We start from the raw sequence: 22,745 nt of genomic DNA on the forward strand, positions 1-22,745 counted from the left end.
AAGATGACACAGTCAGAAAGGAGGTAAAGACACAGAGGAAACAGCATTAACTTTTCCTAGTTAGTAATAATATGATGTGCCCAGATCACAGCTGTAGTCTGTGGCAAAGAGTGCGGTTAGTATTTTGCACGAAAAAGGACATTAATGAAACAGGGTAATGTTTCTGAGTAAGTAACTGTGAATAGTCTGCTCCTGTGCCCATGTGAGAACGCTGTTATGCCCAAATTGTTGATCTGAATGGCAGGGAACTCCCAAAAGGAACGAAGTGAAAGGAGCAGCAATGATCCTTAAAACCTCAGAGCTAAGATTATACGAGATAATTCTCTGGACTATTCCAAAAGTAAACTTTGCATACAGTCACAAGATAAGATTACCAGTAATTTTCTCTTCAAAAGGCCCAGCACCCGCTCCTTAGAAAACCGTTATGAAAAGAGTGGGGAAAAGCACAAAAGACAGCCCCCACCCCCCAACCCCCCACCCCCGCCCCAGGGTAAGGATAAGAATGTGGTGGGAGTCAGGGCAGCGAGAACTGGCTTCATTGTATAGGAAATGACCTTGAAAACACACAAACCCTAAAGCAGATTCATTAGCGGGAGAGCTAATGTTTGCTGTAACTTGGGGTCCTTCTCATGGCCCCCCCCCTCCATCATCAAACTGCAGATTCGAACAACTGGGGGTTTTACAGACTCTGGAGGAGGTGTAGGAAGGACCAGAGGCGGCGAGGGCGTTCGTGAAGGCCCCCCTCCTCCCGGATCGAGGGGGAAATGTCTTCTGCCCTTCAGAGAAACTCCCTCTTCCTCGCTGACACGAACACAAGTGCAAGTTCATGCCGAACACCCTGGGGAAGGCAGGTCTTGAAGGCAGCGGCAACGTTCCTGGCGAACCCCGCACCTCCCTCTGGAACTACAGTGACTCTTCGGCTGAGCGCCTTCCTGTGGTCGCATCGCGGCCACCTGGACTGCTAACCCGAGGGGAAAGGAAAGGCGGGGGGGGGGGGGGGTCCACAGTGCGCGCCGTCGGTCCGGGCCACGTCGCGCAGAATAGGAAGAATCAAACGAAAACAGGGACTGGCACGCTGCTAAGGGCTTGCTTCTGTTAACACGTTTGCCCAAGCCGCGCTTCGCTCCATATTATATGGAAATTCCTTGTTGGCCCTCCTCGTAGGAGGTCCTTAAACATCGGCCCCCGAACTCGGCGACTGGGCGCCGACTAGTTAGGGGAGCAGCCGTCCCGGACGGCGTCCAGCTCCGGGGCTCGCGGCCTCCCCGTGGTCTGCACCTTCCGCCCAGTGGTCTCAGTCTCCCGGGGGATGTGGTACCGACCGAGGGCCATCCTCATCTCTCCTGACCGAGTCCCGGCCGCAGCCCCCGGCCGGCGCTGCAAGGGCGGGGCAGGGTGCCCGGCGCGAGGGGCCGAGAGGCGCGAGCCGCGCTCCGCCGCGCTCGTCCGAGAGCTGGAGCGGCGGCTCCTTTGTGGGCGGCTACAGGCCCCTCCCGGGAGCGCGGCGGGGCCATTTGATCTGCAGGGTGATTGATAAGTGCGGGAGAGGGGCGGCCGCGCCTGCCTCCCGCCCCCCATCCCCCACCCCCGCCCCCGTGCTCCTTCCCTCCTCCCTCTCCCTGCCTGCGAGGAGCGCTGCCCGGCGGCGAGCCGCTCCAGTGGGGGATCTGCCTGCCCTTGGGGGCGCCGCCCGCGCTCGCCGCCGAGCCCCCCGCTCCCGGGCGCGCGGGTCCGAGGCTGTGCCGGCTCCCGCGCCTCCCGGCTGGCCGGTGCTGCGGGCGCCTCCGGGGGAAGCTGCGGGTGGCGCGCTCGCCGGGTAAGTTCTCAGCGCTCGGGAACGCGGCGCTCAGCCCCCTGCCTTTGCCCGCCGCCTCCCCTCGCGGGTGGGTGGTCGGGTGCGGGAAGCCTGGGCGCGATGGGCCGGGGACCGCGCGCGCGCGCCGGCAGCCGCCCCCTCGGTGGCCGCCCCCGCCCGCCCGGGCTCGCCGGCTCCGAGACTGCCCGCGCGGGCGTGGTCGGGCTCCGGGGCGTCGCGAGGTTCCGGGGCCACCGCCGGCCGGGCGTCCCCGTGCGCCGGCTGCGAACCGCGGGCCCCGAGGAGGACGGTCGCCGGGGCGAAGGCAGCGCGCGTGGCCGTCGCGGCTGTGGGCCCCAGCGCCGGGCATGAGGCGTCCCGCGGCCCCGGGGGAGGGCGAGGAGGGCTGAGCTCGCGGTCGGTGCTCGGTGCCCGGTGCCCGGAGAGCGGGGAACCGTCCGGCGCGCTGGCCGCCGGAAGCGGCCTCCGGGAACCGAACCTGCCACGACTGGGGGCGGGGGGGAGAGACGGGCGGCCGGGCGGCTGACACCCCTCCGCAGCGGGCCCGCCGCACTCCCGTTAACCCCCTCGAGGCCCGGCGGGCGGCCGGGCGGCGCGGGCTCCAACCCCGCCGGCCCTCCCCGCGCGCCGTGCAAGCCCCCGCCACCCGCGCGGGGCTCCACTCAGATGCGAGGGAGCTCGAGGCCACGGAGAGGAAAAAGAAGAGGAGAGGGAGCGTGGGCCTTATTGGAGCGTCCGCCTCTGGGCTCCCGGTTCGCCCAGAAGCTTTCCGCCGCCGTCCAAGCCCGCTCTCCCTAGCGGGGTGCCGCGGCCGTTCCGCCCGAGACGCGGGGCCGGACGGAACTTCCTTGAAGTGCTTCTCTCGGGCTGAGGCCGATTCGTTCCCTGTAACCGTGTTTGCGGAAAGCGGCTGTGGAGGCTCGGGGACAGCGGGCAAGAGGCCCAGGAGGAGTGGGAGAGTCCACCGACCCGGGTCGGAAGCGAACCAGGGGAGGAAGATGTGTCACACCATCTCCGGGTTCCCAGTGTCGCCCCCCCCCCTCCCCGCTCCAGCCAGCTTACCTCCGCCTGGCTTTCACTCTAAATAATAATGTTCACGGATTTCGAGCTGCCCCCATCTATCTGCCCGCTTTCTGTCTCTCCCTCTCCCTCTGAAATTTTTAAGAAAATCGTCGCTGTCCTCAAGGAGTCCTGACAGCGTCGTCAGGGTCTTGCAGGAAATTACTTGCGAACTAAAACTAATATTTAGTATTTCGCTTTCAAATACAATTTTTTCAAAAAGCACACATTCAGGTAAGACACCAGCACCACTGTAAGTGTAGGCAGACCGTTCTTCTCCAGTTCACACTAAGCAGTAGTGAGCTTGGGGGAAAGTTCCTGGCTCAGGACTCGGAATCCCTGGGTTCGGTTTCTCATTTTATAGATGCTTGAACTTAAGCAAGTCAGCACTTCTGGTGGAGGAACGTCCTCATCTATAAGATGAATCTGATTGCAAAAGTCCTGTCCAGCTCTCATGTTGGCTTCTGCTTCCATGAAATATTAACCTAATTAGTTAATGTTTTGTTAAATGAATGACAACGAATAAGCCACGTCTCTCTAGGAACTATGTGTAATATTTAGAAATACGGAGGAACAAGTGCCCCTTTGCTGTGAAAGGAAGCTTCATCGGGCACGCATCCCTGCGCACCCAGTGAGGAGACTGCCATAGCGAGTGGGAGGCCATCGCAGCTGCCCCTCCCCCGCCGAGGACAGCTCAGCTCCCCGCCGCCCTTTGGCACAGAGAAGGGAAATTTGAGGCCCCAGAGGGAAAGGATTTTGCCCAACACCGAGCAAGCATTACAGGATGGGGAGAGGGCTCTCCACGTCAGGGGCAAGGCTCTTCCCCAAAGGAAAAGCAGAGGGCAAGGTGAAAGCCATTAGCAACATTCTGGAGGAGACTGGCGGAGCCCCAGGTTGTCTTAATGCCTAAGTCTGCGGACTCTCAGAGCCCTTCTGCGGGAGGAAAGAGCCCGTGCGGGCCGAACGATCCAGAGCCTGAGCTTGCCGGGGAGGCAGGTGGGGAGAAGCAGGGGGCTGTCCGTTCTCCGGCGGCTCGTTTTGCCGGTGGGATTATCAATATTCCAAATGTGGCCCAGCAAAGGGACCCTGTGTCGACCCTGTCCGCAGCAGGCTGGGACTGAAGAGGCGGGGAAAGCAAGTGTAAGTGTTCCGCGGGACAGGCGCGGCCTCAGTGCATCCCTTCGCCTCCTTCTCTTCCATCGCCTCCTTCTCCTGCCTCTCGAGAGGCTGCCCCCGGCCCTCCCGGGCAACAGCAGACGTTCCTGTCTTGCAGATGGACTCCACACCAGGAGCCACCTGGTTCCAGGGGACCTTAAGATAATTCAGGAGGCGCGAGATAATGAAGGCAAAAATCCAACACCTGGCACTTAAATGCCGCCTGGAGGCTTAGGCCCCCTCCGCCGCCCCCCCCCCCACTCCTGGGCTCCCACACCCCGCCAAGTGAGGCTCAGCCTGGCAGGCCCTTTCTCACACCCACTTCTCCTTCCTGCAGGCAAAAAGCACACGTTTAAACTTCATCATCTGCCTAACTCAGCCTCGAGGAGAATGGTTTTGGTGTAGTTTCTCTCTGACGCTGAGCTGGCTTTCAGAATCCCCGCAAGTATCTGTTTGGCCAGTCACCGCCCGGAAAGTAATTCTCCCAGCCCCGAAACAAAGCTCGGTCTGTAAAGCACAAAGCCCCTCTTCGCCCTCCTACACAGCCACTCCGGAGCGGGCACACCCCCACTCCGCACCAAGAGCATCGGAGCACAAGCGTCCCTGTCCTGAGGCAAAGAGGCACATCTCCTACACACACACTCACACACACACGCACACACAAACACGCTCACACACACACACACACCCTCTCTCACTGGGAGGGACCCACCCCCCCCCGGAAGGGCCAGGAGGGAGTCGCAGGTGGGAGAAACCAGTCGAAGGGACCGGAGGCCGGAGGAGTCCCCGCGGTCCCAGCCCCTCCGCCGGGCCCCTCCCGGAGAATCCCTCTCCCGGAGCTTCGCAGCGGCTCGCCGCCCGCCGGGTTGGAGGTGGAGTAGTTCAGAAGCAACTGACGCAGCCCGGATTTGAGCTTTGCAAACCGCTCGCAGGGAAGGGAAGCATCTGCCCCTCCCTCCCCCACCGCGCGCCCTCGATCCGCCGCCTGCCCCCTCCCCGCGTGACGTCACCCCAGCCCTGTCCGGGGGAGCCTGCAAAACCTCTCAAATTCAAACTGCTCCGCGCACTGCCGCCGCCGCCGCCGGATTGGAAGCGCGCGCCCAGGCTCGGCCGCCGCCGCCGCCGCCGCCGCCCGCCCGCCCGCCCGCCGGGGCCGGCCGGCTCCCCGACCTCCCTACGCAATCGCACCCCCCGGGTCCCCGTCGCCTCGGCCTCCCGCCGCTCGGGCCCTCCTCTCCTCCCCTGCGGCCTGCCGGATTTCTAATTCCTGCGCACCCCTCCCCCCCCCCAACCCTGCCAAATTAAATCCTCCGGCAGAAAGCAGGGCATCCCCCCGGAAGCGGCGGCGTCTCCCTTTACCTTGCTCTTCTTCTCTTTCCGAAGATGCTAAACTACTGGCGGACTGCAGAGGAGAGGGGTCCCGTCTTCTCCTGATGTGTGAGTAACCCCCACCCCGCGCTGTCTTTGCTCTTCCATCCTCTCCCCCTCCCCCACCGCCAGTCCCGATTTTCCCACCCCCTTTTTGCGCAGTTCAAAAAAAAAAAAAAAAAAAAAAAAGTAAAGCGATTTCTGCTGCGAGCTAAGACGGGCGAGCCGCCCGAGATCTCTTCAAGATGCCCCAGGGGAGGAGGTGATGGGCCGGATTTAGTAGGACAACTCGATTACTAATGACTCCGCGGCTGGCTGCGCCCCGCCGGGAAATCAGGTGCAAGCATGTGTGCTCCGGGACGCGTGGGTGGGTGGGCTGGCGGGGGCCGGGCGGGAGAGGGAGGGCGAGGCGAGAAGAAACCGCGTTGAGAAACGAACGCAGTGATTTCATTCTGCCGTGTTGCCCGCTCCCCGCATTCTCCCTGCCTCCCACTCCGCCCCCTTGCTTTGCCATTTTAATCGGGCTTCCTTGTTTCTCTCTCCCCCGCATCCTGCTCTCTCCGGCACCCTTCCCCAAGGTTTGCCTGTAGGTACCTGAACTGACACCGACGGTGCCTAAAGATGCTGAGCGGCGTTTGGTTCCTCAGTGTGTTAACCGTGGCCGGGATCTTACAGACGGAGAGCCGCAAAACTGCCAAAGACATTTGCAAGATCCGCTGCCTGTGCGAAGAGAAGGAAAACGTCCTGAATATTAACTGCGAAAACAAAGGATTTACAACCGTCAGCCTGCTCCAGCCCCCCCAGTATCGAATCTACCAGCTTTTCCTCAATGGAAACCTCCTGACGAGACTGTACCCTAACGAGTTCGTCAATTACTCCAACGCCGTGACTCTCCACCTGGGCAACAACGGGCTGCAGGAGATCCGAACCGGGGCGTTCAGCGGCCTGAAAACCCTCAAGAGACTGCACCTCAACAACAACAAGCTCGAGGTGCTGAGGGAAGATACCTTCCTGGGCCTGGAGAACCTCGAGTACCTCCAGGCCGACTACAATTACATCAGTGCCATCGAGGCAGGGGCCTTCAGCAAACTCAATAAGCTCAAGGTGCTCATCCTGAATGACAACCTTCTGCTGTCCCTGCCCAGCAATGTGTTCCGCTTCGTCCTGCTGACCCACTTAGACCTGAGAGGGAACAGGCTGAAGGTGATGCCTTTCGCCGGCGTCCTTGAGCACATCGGCGGGATCATGGAGATCCAGCTGGAGGAGAACCCGTGGAACTGCACTTGTGACTTGCTTCCTCTCAAGGCTTGGCTGGACACCATAACCGTGTTCGTCGGGGAGATCGTCTGTGAGACTCCCTTCCGGCTGCACGGGAAAGACGTGACCCAGCTGACCAGGCAAGATCTCTGTCCCAGAAAAAGCACCGGCGACTCCGGCCAGAGGGGCGGCCATGCCGACACGCACGTCCAAAGGCTGTCGCCCACCATGAATCCCGCTCTCAACCCAACCAGGGCGCCCAAAGCCAGCCGACCCCCCAAAATGCGAAATCGCCCGACTCCCCGGGTCACCGTGTCAAAGGACAGGCAGAGCTTCGGACCCATCATGGTGTACCAGACCAAGTCCCCCGTGCCTCTCACCTGCCCCAGCAGCTGCGTCTGTACCTCTCAGAGCTCGGACAACGGTCTCAACGTAAATTGCCAAGAAAGGAAGTTCACGAACATCTCCGACCTGCAGCCCAAACCTACCAGTCCAAAGAAGCTCTACCTGACAGGGAACTATCTTCAAACTGTCTACAAGAACGACCTCCTAGAATACAGTTCTTTGGACTTGTTGCATTTAGGGAACAACAGGATCGCGGTCATCCAGGAAGGTGCCTTCACAAACCTGACCAGTTTACGCAGACTTTACCTGAATGGCAACTACCTGGAAGTGCTGTACCCTTCGATGTTTGACGGACTGCACAGCTTGCAGTATCTCTATTTAGAGTACAACGTCATCAAGGAGATTAAGCCACTGACCTTTGATGCTTTGATTAACCTCCAGCTGCTGTTTCTGAATAACAACCTGCTGCGCTCCCTACCCAACAACATATTTGGGGGAACGGCCCTCACCAGGCTGAATCTGAGAAACAACCATTTTTCTCACCTGCCTGTGAAAGGGGTTCTGGATCAGCTTCCGGCCTTTATCCAGATAGATCTGCAAGAGAACCCATGGGACTGCACCTGTGACATCATGGGGCTAAAGGACTGGACGGAACATGCCAATTCCCCCGTCATCATCAACGAGGTGACCTGCGAATCTCCCGCAAAGCACGCGGGGGAGATCCTGAAGTTTCTGGGGAGGGACGCTATCTGTCCCGACAGCCCCAACTTGTCAGACGGAACCGTTTTATCCATGAATCACAACACAGACACTCCTCGGTCGCTTAGTGTGTCTCCCAGTTCCTACCCAGAGCTCCACACTGAAGTGCCACTTTCTGTCCTGATTTTAGGGTTGCTTGTTGTCTTTATCCTATCTGTCTGTTTTGGGGCCGGCTTATTCGTCTTTGTCCTGAAACGCAGAAAGGGGGTGCCGAGTGTGCCGAGGAGTTCCAACAACCTAGACGTCAGCTCCTTCCAGCTGCAGTATGGGTCTTACAATACCGAGGCTCAGGACAAAACAGACGGCCACGTCTACAACTACATCCCCCCGCCCGTGGGGCAGATGTGCCAGAACCCCATCTACATGCAGAAGGAAGGAGACCCGGTAGCCTATTACCGAAACCTGCAAGACTTCAGCTATGGCAACCTGGAGGAGAAGAAAGAAGAGCCCGCCCCGCTGGCGTACACGATAAGTGCCACCGAGTTGCTCGAGAAGCAGGCCACGCCGAGGGAGCCCGAGCTGCTGTATCAGAACATCGCTGAGCGAGTCAAGGAACTTCCCAGTGCAGGACTGGTCCACTATAACTTTTGTACCTTACCGAAAAGGCAGTTCGCCCCTTCGTATGAATCTCGACGCCAAAACCAGGACAGAATCAATAAAACCGTTTTATACGGAACTCCCAGGAAATGCTTTGTGGGGCAGTCAAAGCCCGACCACCCTTTACTGCGAGCTAAGCCGCAATCAGAGCCAGACTACCTCGAAGTTCTGGAGAAACAAACTGCAATCAGTCAGCTGTGAACGGAAACCATTTACAACCCTCCCGCTTCCAAGGACGCTGCTCCAGACTGTTGGAGACACCGCGTTTGCTTTTGTGCGTGTTTGCGTCCTCTCTCTCTCTCTCTCTCTCTCTCTCTCTCAATCTCAATCTCTCGGCATCAGCGGGGGACTTTGAAAATGTCTGGGGGATGGGGTGAAGCAATGATACCGCTTTTCCGAGTTTTCCTTTAAATTATTTCTCTCTGGCTCCCCCCACCCTCCCTTCTCTCCTTAGGAATCATCAGTGAACATGAATGTTTCTACAGTGCATTGTTTTCATATATTTTGTTTATGGTTTTGTTTCTTTTTTCTTCTTTTATTTTTCCAGTGTGGGAATGGGAAGAGGAGATTATAATGAATGAAGAAAGAGTAAGCAGACTTTTCACATAAAAATGGATATTCAGTGTATTTTGTAGAAGATCTCCAAAGATCTTTTGAGACTATAAATTCTTTTGTAAATAATGATATATGGTATTTCCGTCTTCAGTTACCAAGTATAGCCACTAGGCATCACTTCTTTGTGTTAAAGTGCCTTTGCACTTTAAGTACATTACTTAAATGTTGCTTTTAGCTTTGATAAATTGAACATATTTTAATGTGTTGTATTTTTGAAATTAAAAACACTGTAAAATAGATCAAAATGTCAGCTCTATTAAGTCAACGTACAGTTTGCTTGAGTTATAGAAACCAGCCTGTCATCAAATGATTCTAGTTGTAGGACTTTAGAGATTTAACTGTAAAATATTTCCTTTCCTCTGGGTTTGTTCTAAGTGATTTTATTTAAGTCAACTAAGGGGATTTAACAGTGGACTAGAGGTAAGAAACTGCCTCAGTCGGGATTAGTAATTCATTAATAAAATATATTTAACCCAATCTCAGAGTGAATTGAACAATTAATGCCCTTCCGTAAATCATTTTACACTAACGTGGTCAGTGTTTTAGATTATTTTCCTAATTAAGAGTGCATTACATAACGTGTAATATATTTTTTCTGCATTAAATTAGATATTTTTGTATATTTCAATGACAGAGTGTGTATTTCTAACTTTTTAATTGAAATTAGTATTTTTTCTGCCTACTGAAACATTTTCTATAAACACACACCAGTAGAGGCCGCCACACACCTCATTTAATAAAAACATATGAGCCATTAAATACCTTGAAGGAACCCTTCAAAGGTGAGATTCAAACATCCCAACTAACTTGTTTGCAAATTCAAGGCAGCAGAAACAAATGTGTGCATCGCTTTCTATTTCTTTTAGGCTTAAAGATTAGGCTCCGAATCCTCAATTTGCACATTTTCTGGGAAAGCGGTGTTTTCCTCTTACATTTATGGGAGCACTAATGGGGTGCTATCTGATCATGTAACATTTGCATCTTCAAATCAATTAAAAAGTACCTAAACCAAGAAAGGAAACATCTTTTCTCTTCTGCCTTCTTTAGGCATGTGGTTAATTGAATTTTTCCTGGTCAGCTCCAGCAAGCCTTTCATTTTGGTCTTAGCGTTAGAATGATTTTAACTAACCAAGTCTATGTAACGTTTATATGAAGCCTTATTAGCCTGTAAAGAATTTTTAGATGCAAACATTATTGTGCGATTGAAACAAACGGCCCTTCTTTACAACAAAAAATAGTTTTGTTTTGTCTATTGTAAATCCTTATGCAACTGGGACGGTGACCTGCATGTAAAGTAGCCCCGCTTTTCAATTCCTTATTAAAGCAATTGATGGCGTCTGAAAGAAGCACACTGTTTCCTTTTCATAAATAGGTTACTGCACATAATAATCCTTTATTATCATGTGGAGATTGAAGTGGATCCTGATAACTCACTTTTAGAGCTTTAAAATGACTAATAGTATATTGTCTGTCACCATAAACAATTCATGTGATAGGCTTTCAATTAGAAATTACTTAAGTCCAAATGATTTGGATTAAGAATTAATGGTACAATATCTTTTTTTTTTAACAATAGAAGTCAATTATGTCAATTATGTATATTTAAACGTAAAGGGCATTCGGGGAAAAATGCCTTTAACAACCTAAAATCTCTGAAGAGCGAAAGGGACAATCTAACATGTTCCCTCTTTGATTAGAGATCATAATTCCTCTCCAAATCCATTAGATTGAGGTAAAAAATGGTGGCACGAAATGATCTACAAGAAAGTTAATGTACTGAGATTTTACATTGCATACAAGAAGAGAGAGAGTGTTCTGGTAACTGAACTTGGAGACAGCTCCCGGAAAAACCATCTCCTCCTTGAGTGAAGTATCTATATACATGCGTGTATGTCTATATACACATATATGTACATATACACACATGTATGCACACACATACACATACATGTAGACACATGCATACACATATGTGTACATATACATACATATATGTACATATATACACATATATGTACACACACACGCACGCACACACATATATACCTGTAAGAGTTTCAAAAATCCTCTTGGGGCTGCTCTTATTTGGTGCAATGATAAACACAGAATACCGAGGTAGGTATTTTGGGAAGTGATTATAAAGGCAAATTAGGATACATATCCTGTGAATACAGTTTTTAGGTTCCAACTACACATCCAGCTAGAACTACTGAGGTAGTGACCCCACTTCAGCGTTTGCTCTTATTCGCCTGAAAGGAAAGTCATTCCATTATCCATAGAAAAACCCATTCATTGATCTTAAATAGAGACAGCTTAATATTTACGTAGCTACATGATCCTAAAGAGACATTCCAGAAGAAGGCAGATTCATAAACTCTCTCACTTCGTTAATTCTGGTATAAATCCAGATTCTCATGCTCCTTAGATTTTTACTTTATTTGTATTAGGTTTTAAGTTGAACTGTTCGAATGCGGTTCAGACTATTTCTTTTAAAGGCATCATACACCGTAGACTCTGAAGCTTTATTTCCTAACACAATCACGAACGCTTTTATGTTTATTAACTTATGAGCATGCCCACTGACTATATTGGTTTGCTTTATCCACTCAAGTGCTATTTTATTTTCGGATTTTGTTTTTGTCTCCTACAGCTGGATTTTGCTATTTCACTTATAGTTCCTATGCAACCTGTAATGGGTATGAGCATCGGCACAGCGAAATGGTTGCAGCCAACGGAGTGTGATCTCCCCCGGCCCTGCCTGGAACAGATCTATGTGTCTGGCCCTCCAAAATGGCAAATGGTAATTTCCTTCGATTCTAGCTCTTAATGAATTGCCTTCACTGTTTCTGAATATACCTGTGGCTACGTTTGTATTGCAACACTCAAAAGTACTATTTCTGGGTCTGGACACCATGGCCAACAGCTTGATTTGGTTTTGGACTTTGGTCAATCTGTGTGCTTTTTTAGTTCCCTCTAGCAGTTGGTGAGTAAGGAAACGCTCTTCAATTTTCTCTGCTTTGCCCTCTGACCTCTAAGGTGATTTAATTTTTCTAAATCTGTCTATGTCATCAAGGGCTCCATATTTTAGTGGATTCTACCAAAAACAAAACAAAAAATGTATAGGGAACAACAGAGGTTCTGTGATTTTTTTCAGATTCTGGAAATTCATTTTGATTGTACATATTCCAGAAACATATTGGATTGGATGCTAGAGTGAAGAAAGCTTTCCAGACGTTTCTCCCAATCCAATGATTTCTTCATTCCTTCATTCATTCAATAAATATTTATTGAGAGCTTGCTTCCTAGGTGCCAGGCTCTATGATGTGTGCCGAGGGGGGATAGAAATAGAGTAGACAGGATCTCTGCCCCCCCCCCCCCAACACCCTCCCTCCAGGGAGCTTACAGCTAATAAAAGAGAATCTTATTTGAATGAAAATCACCCCGGGTCAACAATGGGAAAAGTAATGAAATGCAGGAAGTTGCATTTTTAAAGGTGATTCTGTGCAATGAAGTATAAGAATGAGACATCATAAATAGACTAGCTACAGTGTAACCACCATTAACATCTCTTTAAAATTACACAGCTAAAAAGGGGGGAAATCCACAAAAATAAGACAAACTTCTGCAGGATAGGGCCCAACATTGTGGCCTCTGGATAGCTATGTACTTGGGCTATCTAAAGATCTATGCTATAAAGTTGAGTCCCAAAACTGTTTTAGAGGCAGTATTTGCTCCATATTTCAGTAGCTCAAAAGGTAACACTTCGGCTTAAGTGTCCTTTTCCAGTACAGTGATATGACACTTACCTAGATCCTGAGAGAGAAAATTCAGTACTGTATATAGGCGTTACTTTGCTTCTCACGATGGTTGTGCAAAAAGTCACATGTAAACTGAAGTTCTGTGAATCAAATTGTATTTTCAGTGCATCAGGGGAACTGCCACTTAGACAAAACTTGTGAATACTTTCATAAAGCAGAAGACCATCTTAGAATACAAGTCATCCCTCTACTTTATTGGTTTTGTATGTTTGGATTTTCAATCTTGACTTTGCTTAAAGCAGAGCCCACCTGCAGAATAAGAGTGTGTTCCGCCAGTGCTGCTTGTGCTGCGGGTCTCTTGGTTGCTAAGGGCTTGTACCTGAAACTCTGGGGCTGTTTTGTGTGAATTGAGCTATCGGGCGATTCCATGATGGCACAGTAGCATTCCTGTACAGTTAGAGCAGCCAACCTGTTTCAACCCGTTTCAACCCAATTGAACACAGGACTCTCGCCAGCAGAATCGCCTCTCTCAGATGTGGCCGTGTTTTCGTAGAGGGTAGAGTGACTCCTGTATTCACATCCTATAAAGAGCTTAGAGTCACACACTTTACAATAAATATGTTACTTTGTAAATATCTTGAACTGCATGCCTATTGGAAATTTTTAGCAGTTTTAGCTTGAAAGTACTTATACAAATACTGTTAGAGTTAGATGCAAATAACTGTTGTCAAGTTATTGGAATAAATGGCAAATGAAACGAGCTCTCGTGTAGACTTCTGTGCCAAGTAGGGACACCGTCTCAAAAACTGAATGTCATGGTTTGGGCTGTTAATAGGCAAAATGAAAAGTACTGAAAATGTCATCAACGGCATTGTTCTATTGGATAAACTGTTCACACAGGTATTTATGCTAGAGTTACCTTTTAGTAAATAAATACAGTCAACAAATAAATACCCACCAAAAAAGAACATTTGAATTCGTTAGAAAAGTTTCTTTATGATTTTAAGAGGAATTAATGACAATGTATTTTAAATTAGAAAAATTCTTTAGGATTAGAAAAATTTAAGTGGAATTAATGAAAAAGTATTACTGGAACTTTGTTGTAAGGTGTTCAAAAGCTTACAAATTAAGGTCTTCTGCTCCTTATATGATTATAATTTACATGTTAAGGGTAAACTGAGTCTTTTGAAAATATATTACTACTTTTCCATGAATGTTCATTAGTATCAAACTTAAAAAATTGGAAGTAAAAAAAAAAAAACAATTTAAACACAGATGTCTCTCTAGGACCTGAAGGAAAGTCTACTGATTTTTCACACACCCCTACCACACACACATATACACACACACACACTCCACAGCCAACTGGTTTTCACGATAAAATTCTAATACTGTAAGTAATCTGATAACTTCATAGTTTATAAAATAAGACAGATTGACATGCAAATCCAAGGAATGGAAATTACAAATTCATCTCTAATGTAGATAGTATCACTACATTTGAATAGAGTAGTGTTAAAATGAGAGAGAGAGAGAGAGAGAGGTACATTTGTGGCTGTAATTGTGGCATTTGGTTGAACATCCAAATACATCACCATGTCAGGGGTCTGGGATTCCTGTGGTGGACGCGAAGACTTCGGACAAGTTAGTCCCTCTTGAGATTATTAACTCGCTACATGCAGAATTCATTCAGCTTTTTCATGTAGCCTTCACAAGGTGGCTAAAACAATGGGACTAGCCTCATTTTGAACTGTTTTGTGGAAGAATGAGAGCTGGACTTGATAGGCTAGATCATCGGCTCCTTTAAAAAGGTGCCTGCCTAGGTGGCGTGGCCAACTGAGCACCTGACTCTTGGTTTCAGCTCAGGTCACGATCTCAGGGCGATGCTGGGTGCCGAGTCTGCTTGGGAGTCTCTCCTCTCCCTCTGCCCCCCCACCCCTCTCTCTCTGAAATTAATCAATTTTTTTTTAAAGATGAGTTGAAAAGGAATGGGAATGAAAATAATGCACAGCTCCCTATTGTGAATGCAGGTAATAGAACATCAGCAAGACAGATGTGTCTGTTGAGACTGGAAAAAGACCATCAAAATAGATGCTTCCTTCAGAAGGGGGGCTGGAAATGCACCTGATCCCTGTTTCCCTGAGCAACGACTGGGTAATTAGTACACATCATTTTTATTAATTTAATTTTCAAACATTATTTTATATTTGCTATCAACATTATCCTAAAAAGGAACATTTGAGCTAATTATCTGTCAGATCCAGTTACCTGGCATTTTTCGACAGATCTGATCTTGGCAGAATGTTGGCTCCAACAGGAAATACAAGTTACTTTCCAGCTCACGAGTGACTCTTGGACAGACAAGATAGGTGAGTGGATAATCCTTGGCCAAGTCCCTCGCTTGTCAAACCCCATTCATCTTCAAATTATTAACACCTGATGCAGTGTTTGGGAACATAATAACTCTCCAGTAAATATTTCCTTAATAAATAAATGAGAAAGACTCTGGCTTTCATGTGAACAATGAAGACAAGGTTGAAAACTGGAGCATATAAGTTCAAAGCATAATTGTAACTGATTCTTAGCTATGCCAGGAAATCTGAAACAAATGTTCACTTGGAACATTTTCAGAACTCATTTTCAGACAGACAGACACACACACACACACACACACACACACACACACACACCATGAGGATGGCAGAGAAGTTATGGTAACACACAGCCAAGATCCAAAGTCTATTACACGCAGGCAGGCCCAATTTTAAGTGATACTTGAGTCTGTCTATTGAACCCAATGATCTCATTCTAGATTTAAAAGTAGCTTTACTGCTGAGCTGTGAGATTGCCTTGTTATTGGCTTTTAGAATTGGGAGATTCTGACTTGAGAGAAAATGCACTCCCTGACAAGCTTGAATGATGAATTCTTCTAGCGCTTATCACGTAGTTCTTCCTATGGCTCTCTATATGTAATTAGTTTGTTTCTTAAGTCTTCCAGATAAGAGAGAAAGTCTTTGGGTTCAAGACCATATTAAGCCACATTTCTGTCACAACACAGTTGTCTCGTAAAGTCCCATTTAAACAAAATAAGAACCTACTGGTAGTGTTTCATAACGAGGTATCCTAGGATCTGAGCTTCTGATCTTCGTGAAGCTAAAAAACTGTGAGGAAGACAAGCCATAGCCCTCACTGGGTTCCATTTTCTCCAACTGGAAGCAGCATTGGAGAGGATGAACTCAATGGACATATCTAAACTTATACTCTAGGATTCTAGGCTACGACTCGGACATAGCTTTCCTCTGATTTTATTTTTATAGGATTCAAATGCACCATTTGTCTTGGATCAGTTTCACTTCTTGAATGACTTCAAAAATGTTCAATCCACTTTTCTTATTTCTTTGTAAATCACAACATCATACTGCTTTTTTTGGTGGGGTGGTGGAGCATGGGAGGTGATGGGATTTTCATGTAGCTGTTTTGCAGGGGAGTGCACTATGGGGCTGCCATATTTAATTATTCTGTGTTATTATTAAGAGAGTTAGGGGCACCTGGGTGGCTCAATGGTTTAAAGCCTCTACCTTCGGCTCAGGCCATGTTCCCAGGGTCCTGGGATCGAGCCCCGCATTGAGCTTCCAGCTCAGCAGGGAGCCTGCTTCCTCCTCTCTCTCTCTCTGCCTGCCTCTCTGCCTACTTGTAATCTGTCTGTCAAACAAATAAATAAAATTTTTTAAAAAAGAGTTAAACTACGTGTCTATCTAGGGAGATCCTATTACCACATTTCAGGGCATAGCATAGTTTTCTCATTCGGTTGTTCCTCACCCCACCCTTTTAGCCAACACTGCCAAGGTTCTTATCATCAGAGATACCGACAAACCCTTGTACAACTCAGTTGCACTTCAGAAATGCAATGTTTCATTCCAGCGAGCACAGCTCTTAGCTGACAAGTGGCATTTGGCCTCTTCCTGATCATAAACTTCAGCCATAGTTTTATTGCTGGGCCCATGTATCTCTAACTGGACAAATAGATTTTAACTGGAAACAAAGAGCTAAAGCTCCCTCAATCTTGCAATATTCAGCTGACAGGATCTTTGGAAGAGTGGAAAAGAAAAATACCCATTCAGAAACTTCCTCTGCTTTCCAGAGGTTTCTGAGGGGTTTATTAAAAACATTAGTGAATGAAGGGAAAACCCAGCTACACTTTGCAGTGTGTTTCCTGTCATGTTACAGAAGCTTATGAAAAAGGAAATGTAGGTTATCCCAGTCCAGGCTGTCATTTTTTTTAAGATTTTTTTTTTTTAAGTAATTCTACCCCCAGCGTGGGACTGGAACTCACAATACTGAAATCAAGAGTCACATACTCTACCCACTGAGCCAGCCAGGCGGCCCCCCAAGCTGTCATCTTAAAAAAAAAAAATAGGATTCCACCCAGATACTAAAGACTCAGAGTATGATTACATCTCAAGTGTTCAACATGAAGTTTTGGAACAAAATATATTTTTTCGATTTTTGGGTGGGGGAGTAGCAAGATGGTGGAGTAGCAGGCTGAGATGACATCAGGTCGCAGGAGATCGGCTAGATAGTTATCAAACCATTCCGAACACCTACAAACCCAAGAGGGGATTGAAGAGAAAAGCAGCAATTCTAGAAACAGAAAATCGACCACTTTCTGAAAGGGAAGTCGTGGGGAGAAGTGAATCCGAAGTGACGGGAAGATAGACCACGGGGGGAGGGGCAGCTCCTGGCAAGTGGTGAAGCAAGAGAGCACATAATCCGAACTTTTAGAAGTCTGCTCCACTGAGAGACATCACTCCAGAGGCTAAGTTGGGGTGAAGCCCTCACAGGGACAGCGTGGTCTCAGGTCCTGCGGGGTCACAGAAGAATTGGGGGTGTCTGAGTGTCGCAGAGCTCACAGGTATTAGAGTGCGGAAGCCAGCTACAAAGATGGAGCTAAGGAGTGAGCTCTCAGCTCCGGGTTACCTTAAACTGTGACCTGTGGCACAATCGGACCACCGCTTTGTGAGCAGGGACCCCACAAGTGGCAGATCCAGGGAGACTCACCTTCCTCCACCGGAAGAGCAGAGCGGCAGGATCTGCTGGGTTTGGAGACTCCAGGCGGGGCGTGCACCAGAGACAGAGATGCTCAGTCACAGGCCGGGTGAGCTCGGAACATGGCCAGAGGCCAGGGAGACGGTAGGGATGAATCGCTTTTCTCTGGGGGCACACTGAAGAGTGGGGCCCCGAGCTCTCGGCTCCTCTGGGCTGGAGACTGGGTGGCCGCCATCTTCATTCCCATCCGCTGGAACTCTACGGAAAGCGTTCAGGGAACAAAAGCTCCAAGAGCGAACTTGAGCAGATTTCTTAGCCTGGCCCCTGGTAAGGGCAGTGCAATTCCGCCTCCAGCAAAGACACTTGCAAATCATTACAACAGCCCGGTCCCCCAGGAGATCAGCAAGAAATCCAGCCAAGACCAAGCTCACTTACCAAGGAGAACAGCGGAATTCCAGAGGAGGGGAAAGCAAAGCATGGAATTCATGGCTTTCTCCCCATGATTCTTTAGTCTTGTAAAGTTAATTAAATTTTATAAATTTTTTTCTTTTTCTAATTTTTTTAACTTTTCCTCTTTCCTCTTTTAACGTTTTTTAACTAGTTTGTCTTAACAATACCTTTCTTTAAAAAATCTTTTTAAACCTTCATTATTATAGTCATAGTTTATCCTTCATTGTATCTACTAACTTTATTTTTCTATATAAATAGGGGTTTTTTTCTTCTAAAAAATTTTGGGATATGACTTCTTCTAATAGATCAAAATATACCCTAAATCTAGCACAGGGCTTTGTTCTAGTCTCCAGCCTGAGCAAATTCTCTCCACTTTCTTCTTTCCTTTCCCAACCAACTTACCAACCCCTTTTTTTAGAATTTTTTAAAAAATGATCACCTTTACAGTCATATTCCATCCCTTCATCGTGTTTACCCTTACTTTTGTATATATATGTTTTCTTTCTTTAAAATTTTGCAAGGTAGTTTCTTCTAAGACCAAAATACACCCCCAAATCAAGTGGTTGGCACTATTCTATTCACCAGTCTAATATATATTTTTTTCTTAATTTTTAAAAAAAATTTTTTTAAGATTTTTTTAAACTTCTTTTTACCCCCTATCTTCTCCCCCTGATTTGGTATATCTTCTTATTTGATTAGTGTACATTTTTCTGGGGCCTTTGCCACACTTTCAGTTTTTCATTCTCTTGTTCATATATACTTATCTGGATAAAATGACAAGGCAGAAAAACTAACCACAAAAAAAAGAACAACTGGCAGTACTGAAGGCTAGAAACCTAATCAATTCAGACATAGGCAATATGTCAGATCTAGAGTTCAGAAGATGATTCTCAAGGAGCAAGTTGGGCTCAAAAAAGGCATAGAGGATATTTGAGAAAACTTGTTTGGAGAAGTAAAGAGACAAGAGAGCTCTGCAGCAAAAGAGAGACAAACAACTACTTGACAATGAAGGGGAGAATTCAAGAGATAAGTGATACCATAAGATGAAACAATATTAGAATAATTGGGATTCCAGAAGAAGAAGAAAGAGAGAGGGGAGCAGAAGGTATATTGGAGAGAATTATTGGAGAGAATTTCCCTAATTTGGAAAAGGGAACAAGCATCAAAATTCAGGAATCACAGAGAACTCCCCTCAAAATCAATAAGAATAGGTCCACACCTCATCATCTAATAGTAAAACTTACAAGTCTTAGTGACAAAGAGAAAATCCTGAAAGCAGCTCGGGACAAGAAGTCTGTAACATACAATGATAAAAATATTAGATTGGGAAAAAAATATATTAGATTGACAGCAGACTTATCCACAGAGACCTGGTAGGCCAGAAAGAACTGGCATGATATATTCAGAGCACTAAATGAGAAAAACATGCAGCCAAGAATACTATATCCAGCTAGGCTATCACTGAAAATAGGAGAGATAAAAAGCTTCCAGGACAAACAAAAACTAAAAGAATGTGTAAACACCAAACCAGTCCTACAGGAAATATTGAAAGGGGTCCTCTAAAAGTAGTAGACCAGAAAGGAACAGAGACAATATACAGTACCAGTCACCTTACCGGCAATACAATGGCACTAAATTCATATCTCTCAATAGTATATAAATGGGCTAAATGCCCCCAATCAAAAGAAACAGGGTATCAGAATGGATAAAAAACCAAAACCCATCAATATGGTGTCTACAAGAAACTCATTTTGACCCAAGGACATCTCCAGATTTAAAGTGAGGGGACTGAAAACCATTTACCATGCTAATGGACATCAAAATAAAGCTGGGGTGGCAATCTTTGTATCAGATAAATTAGATTTTAAGCCAAAGACTAAAATAAGAGAGGAGGAAGGACACTATATCATATGCAAAGGGTCTGTCCAACAAGAAGATCTAACAGTTTTAAATATCTATGCCCCAACATGGGAGCAGCCAACTATATAAACTAATTAATAACAAAATCAAAGAAACACATTTACAGTAATACAATAATCGTAGGGGAATTTAACACCCCCTCACTGAAATGGACAGATCATCCAAGCAAAAAATCAACAAGGAACTAAAGGCCTTTAATGACACGCTGGACCAGATGGACATCACAAATATATTCAGAACATTCCATCCCAAAGCAACAGGATACACATTCTTCTCTAGTGCACATGGAACATTCTCCAGAATAGATCACATCCTGGGTCACAAATCGGTCTCAACCGGTACCAAAAGATTGGGGTCATTCCCTGCATATTTTCAGACCACAATGCTCTGAAGCCAGAACTCAATCACAAGAGGAAATTTGGAAAGAACCCAAACATATGGAGGCTAAAGAGCATCCTTCTAAAGAATGACTGGGTCAACCAGGAAATTAAAGAAGAATTGAAAAAATTCATGGGAACAAATGATAATGAAAACACAACTGTTCAAAATCTGTAGGACATGGCAAAGGCAGTCCTGAGAGGAAAATATATAGTGATACAAACCTTTCTCAAGAAACAAGAAAGGTCTCAAATACACAACCTAACCCTACACCTAAGGGAGCTGGAGAAAGAACAGCAAAAAAAGCCTTAACCCAGCAGGAAAAGAGAAACAATAAAGATCAGAGTAGAAATCATGAAATAGAAACCAAAGAACAGTAGAACAAATCAGTGAAGCTAGGAGCTGCTTCTCTGAATTGATAAGATTGATAAACCCCTGGCCAGACTTATCAAAAAGAAAAGAGAAAGGACTCAAATAAATAAAATCATGGATGAAAGAGGAGAGACCACAACCAACACCAAAGAAATACAAACAGTTATAATAACATATTATGGGCAAATATACACCAGCAAATTTGACAATCTGGAACAAATGGATGCATTCCTAGAGACCTATAAACTACCAAAACTGAAACAGGAAGAAATAGAAAACCTGAACAGACCCATAACCAGTAAGAAAATTGAAGCAGTCATCAAAAATATCCCAACAAACAAGAGCCCAGAGCCAGACGGCTTCCCAGGGGAATTCTACCAAGCATTTAAGGAAGAATTAATTCCCGGGGTGCCTGGTGGCTCAGTTGGTTAAGCCTCTGCCTTCGGCTCAGGCCATGATCACAGGGTCCTGGGACTGAGCCCCCCATCAGGGAGCCTTCTTTCCCCTCTCTCTGCCTGCCTCTGCCTACTTGTGATCTCTGTCTGTCAAATAAATAAATAACATCTTTAAGAAAAAAAAGAAGAATTAATTCCTATTCTCCTGAAACTGTTCCAAAAAACAGAAATGGAAGGAAAACTTCCAAACTCATTTTATGAAGCCAGCATCACCTTGATCCCAAAACCAGATGAAGACCTCATCAAAAACGAGAATTACAGACCAATATCCTTGATGAACACAGATGTGAAAATTCTCACCAAAATACTAGCCAATAGAATCCAACATTACATTAAAAGGATTATTCACCACGACCAAGTGGGATTTATTCCAGGGCTGCAAGATTGGTTCAACATCTGCAAATCAATCATTGTGATACAATACCTTAATGAAAGAAAGAACAAGAACCAAATGATATTCTCAATAGATGCTGAAAAAGCATTTGACAAAGTACAGCATCCTTTCTTGATCAAAACTCTTCACAGTGTAGGGATAGAGGGCACATACCTCAATATCATCAAAGCCATCTATAAAAAACCCACTGCAGGGACGCCTGGGTGGCTCAGTTGGTTGAGCAGCTGCCTTCGGCTCAGGTCATGATCCCAGAGTCCTGGGATCGAGTCCCACATCGGGCTCCTTGCTCGGCAGGGAGCCTGCTTCTCCCTCTGCCTCTGCCTGCCATTCTGTCTGCCTGTGCTCGCTCTCTCTCCCTCTCTCTGACAAATAAATAAAATCTTTAAAAAAAAAAAAAAAAACCCCACTGCAAATATCATTCTCAATGGAGAAAACCGAAAGCTTCTCCACTAAGGTCAGGAACATGGCAGGGATGTCCATTATCACCACTGCTATTCAACATAGTACTAGAAGTCCTAGCCTCAGATATCAGAAAACAAAAATAAGTTAAAAGCATCCGAATCGGCAAAGAAGAAGTCAAACTCTCACTCTTTGCAGATGATATGATGCTTTATGTGGAAAACCCAAAAGACTCCACTCCAAATCTGCTAAACTTGTACAGGAATTCGGTAAAATATCAGGATATAAAATCAATGCACAGAAATCAGTTGCATTTCTATACACCAACAACAAGACAGAAGAAAGAGAAATTAAGGAGTCAATCCCATTTACAATTGCACCCAGAACTATAGGATACCTAGGAAAAACCTAACCAAAGAGGCAAAGAAACTATACTCAGAAAACTATAAAGTACTCATGAAAGAAACTGAGGAAGACACAAAGAAATGGAAAAATGCTCCATGCTCATTGGATTGGAAGAACAAATATTGTGAAAATGTATATGCTACCTAAGGCAATCTACACATTTAATGCAATCCCTATCAAAATACCATCATTTTTGT

At 46.8% G+C, this 22,745-nt stretch overlaps 1 protein-coding gene across 4 annotated transcripts; it reads left to right on the forward strand.

Moving 5' to 3' along the window:
• The first annotated feature begins 1,669 nt into the window (after positions 1 to 1,669).
• Positions 1,670 to 13,466, forward strand: SLITRK2 (SLIT and NTRK like family member 2). Of its 4 annotated transcripts, none has more exons than XM_059157943.1 (3): positions 1,670 to 1,816; positions 5,414 to 5,467; positions 5,977 to 10,414. In XM_059157943.1, exon 3 carries the CDS (start codon positions 6,020 to 6,022, stop codon positions 8,555 to 8,557), a length of 2,538 nt encoding a protein of 845 aa, XP_059013926.1. In that variant the 5' UTR covers positions 1,670 to 1,816; positions 5,414 to 5,467; positions 5,977 to 6,019; the 3' UTR covers positions 8,558 to 10,414. The 4 variants fall into 4 exon arrangements, 3 of the variants coding, with proteins under 3 accessions (XP_059013926.1, XP_059013927.1, XP_059013928.1); XR_009349963.1 differs by lacking the exon at positions 1,670 to 1,816 and adding an exon at positions 11,622 to 13,466 and having other exon boundaries at positions 5,189 to 5,467; positions 5,977 to 8,630; XM_059157944.1 differs by lacking the exons at positions 1,670 to 1,816; positions 5,414 to 5,467 and adding an exon at positions 5,488 to 5,735.
• Positions 13,467 to 22,745: the final 9,279 nt, after the last annotated feature.

The sequence above is a fragment of the Mustela lutreola genome, chromosome X, assembly GCF_030435805.1.
Source record: "Mustela lutreola isolate mMusLut2 chromosome X, mMusLut2.pri, whole genome shotgun sequence".
Classification (NCBI taxonomy): Eukaryota; Metazoa; Chordata; class Mammalia; order Carnivora; family Mustelidae; genus Mustela; species Mustela lutreola.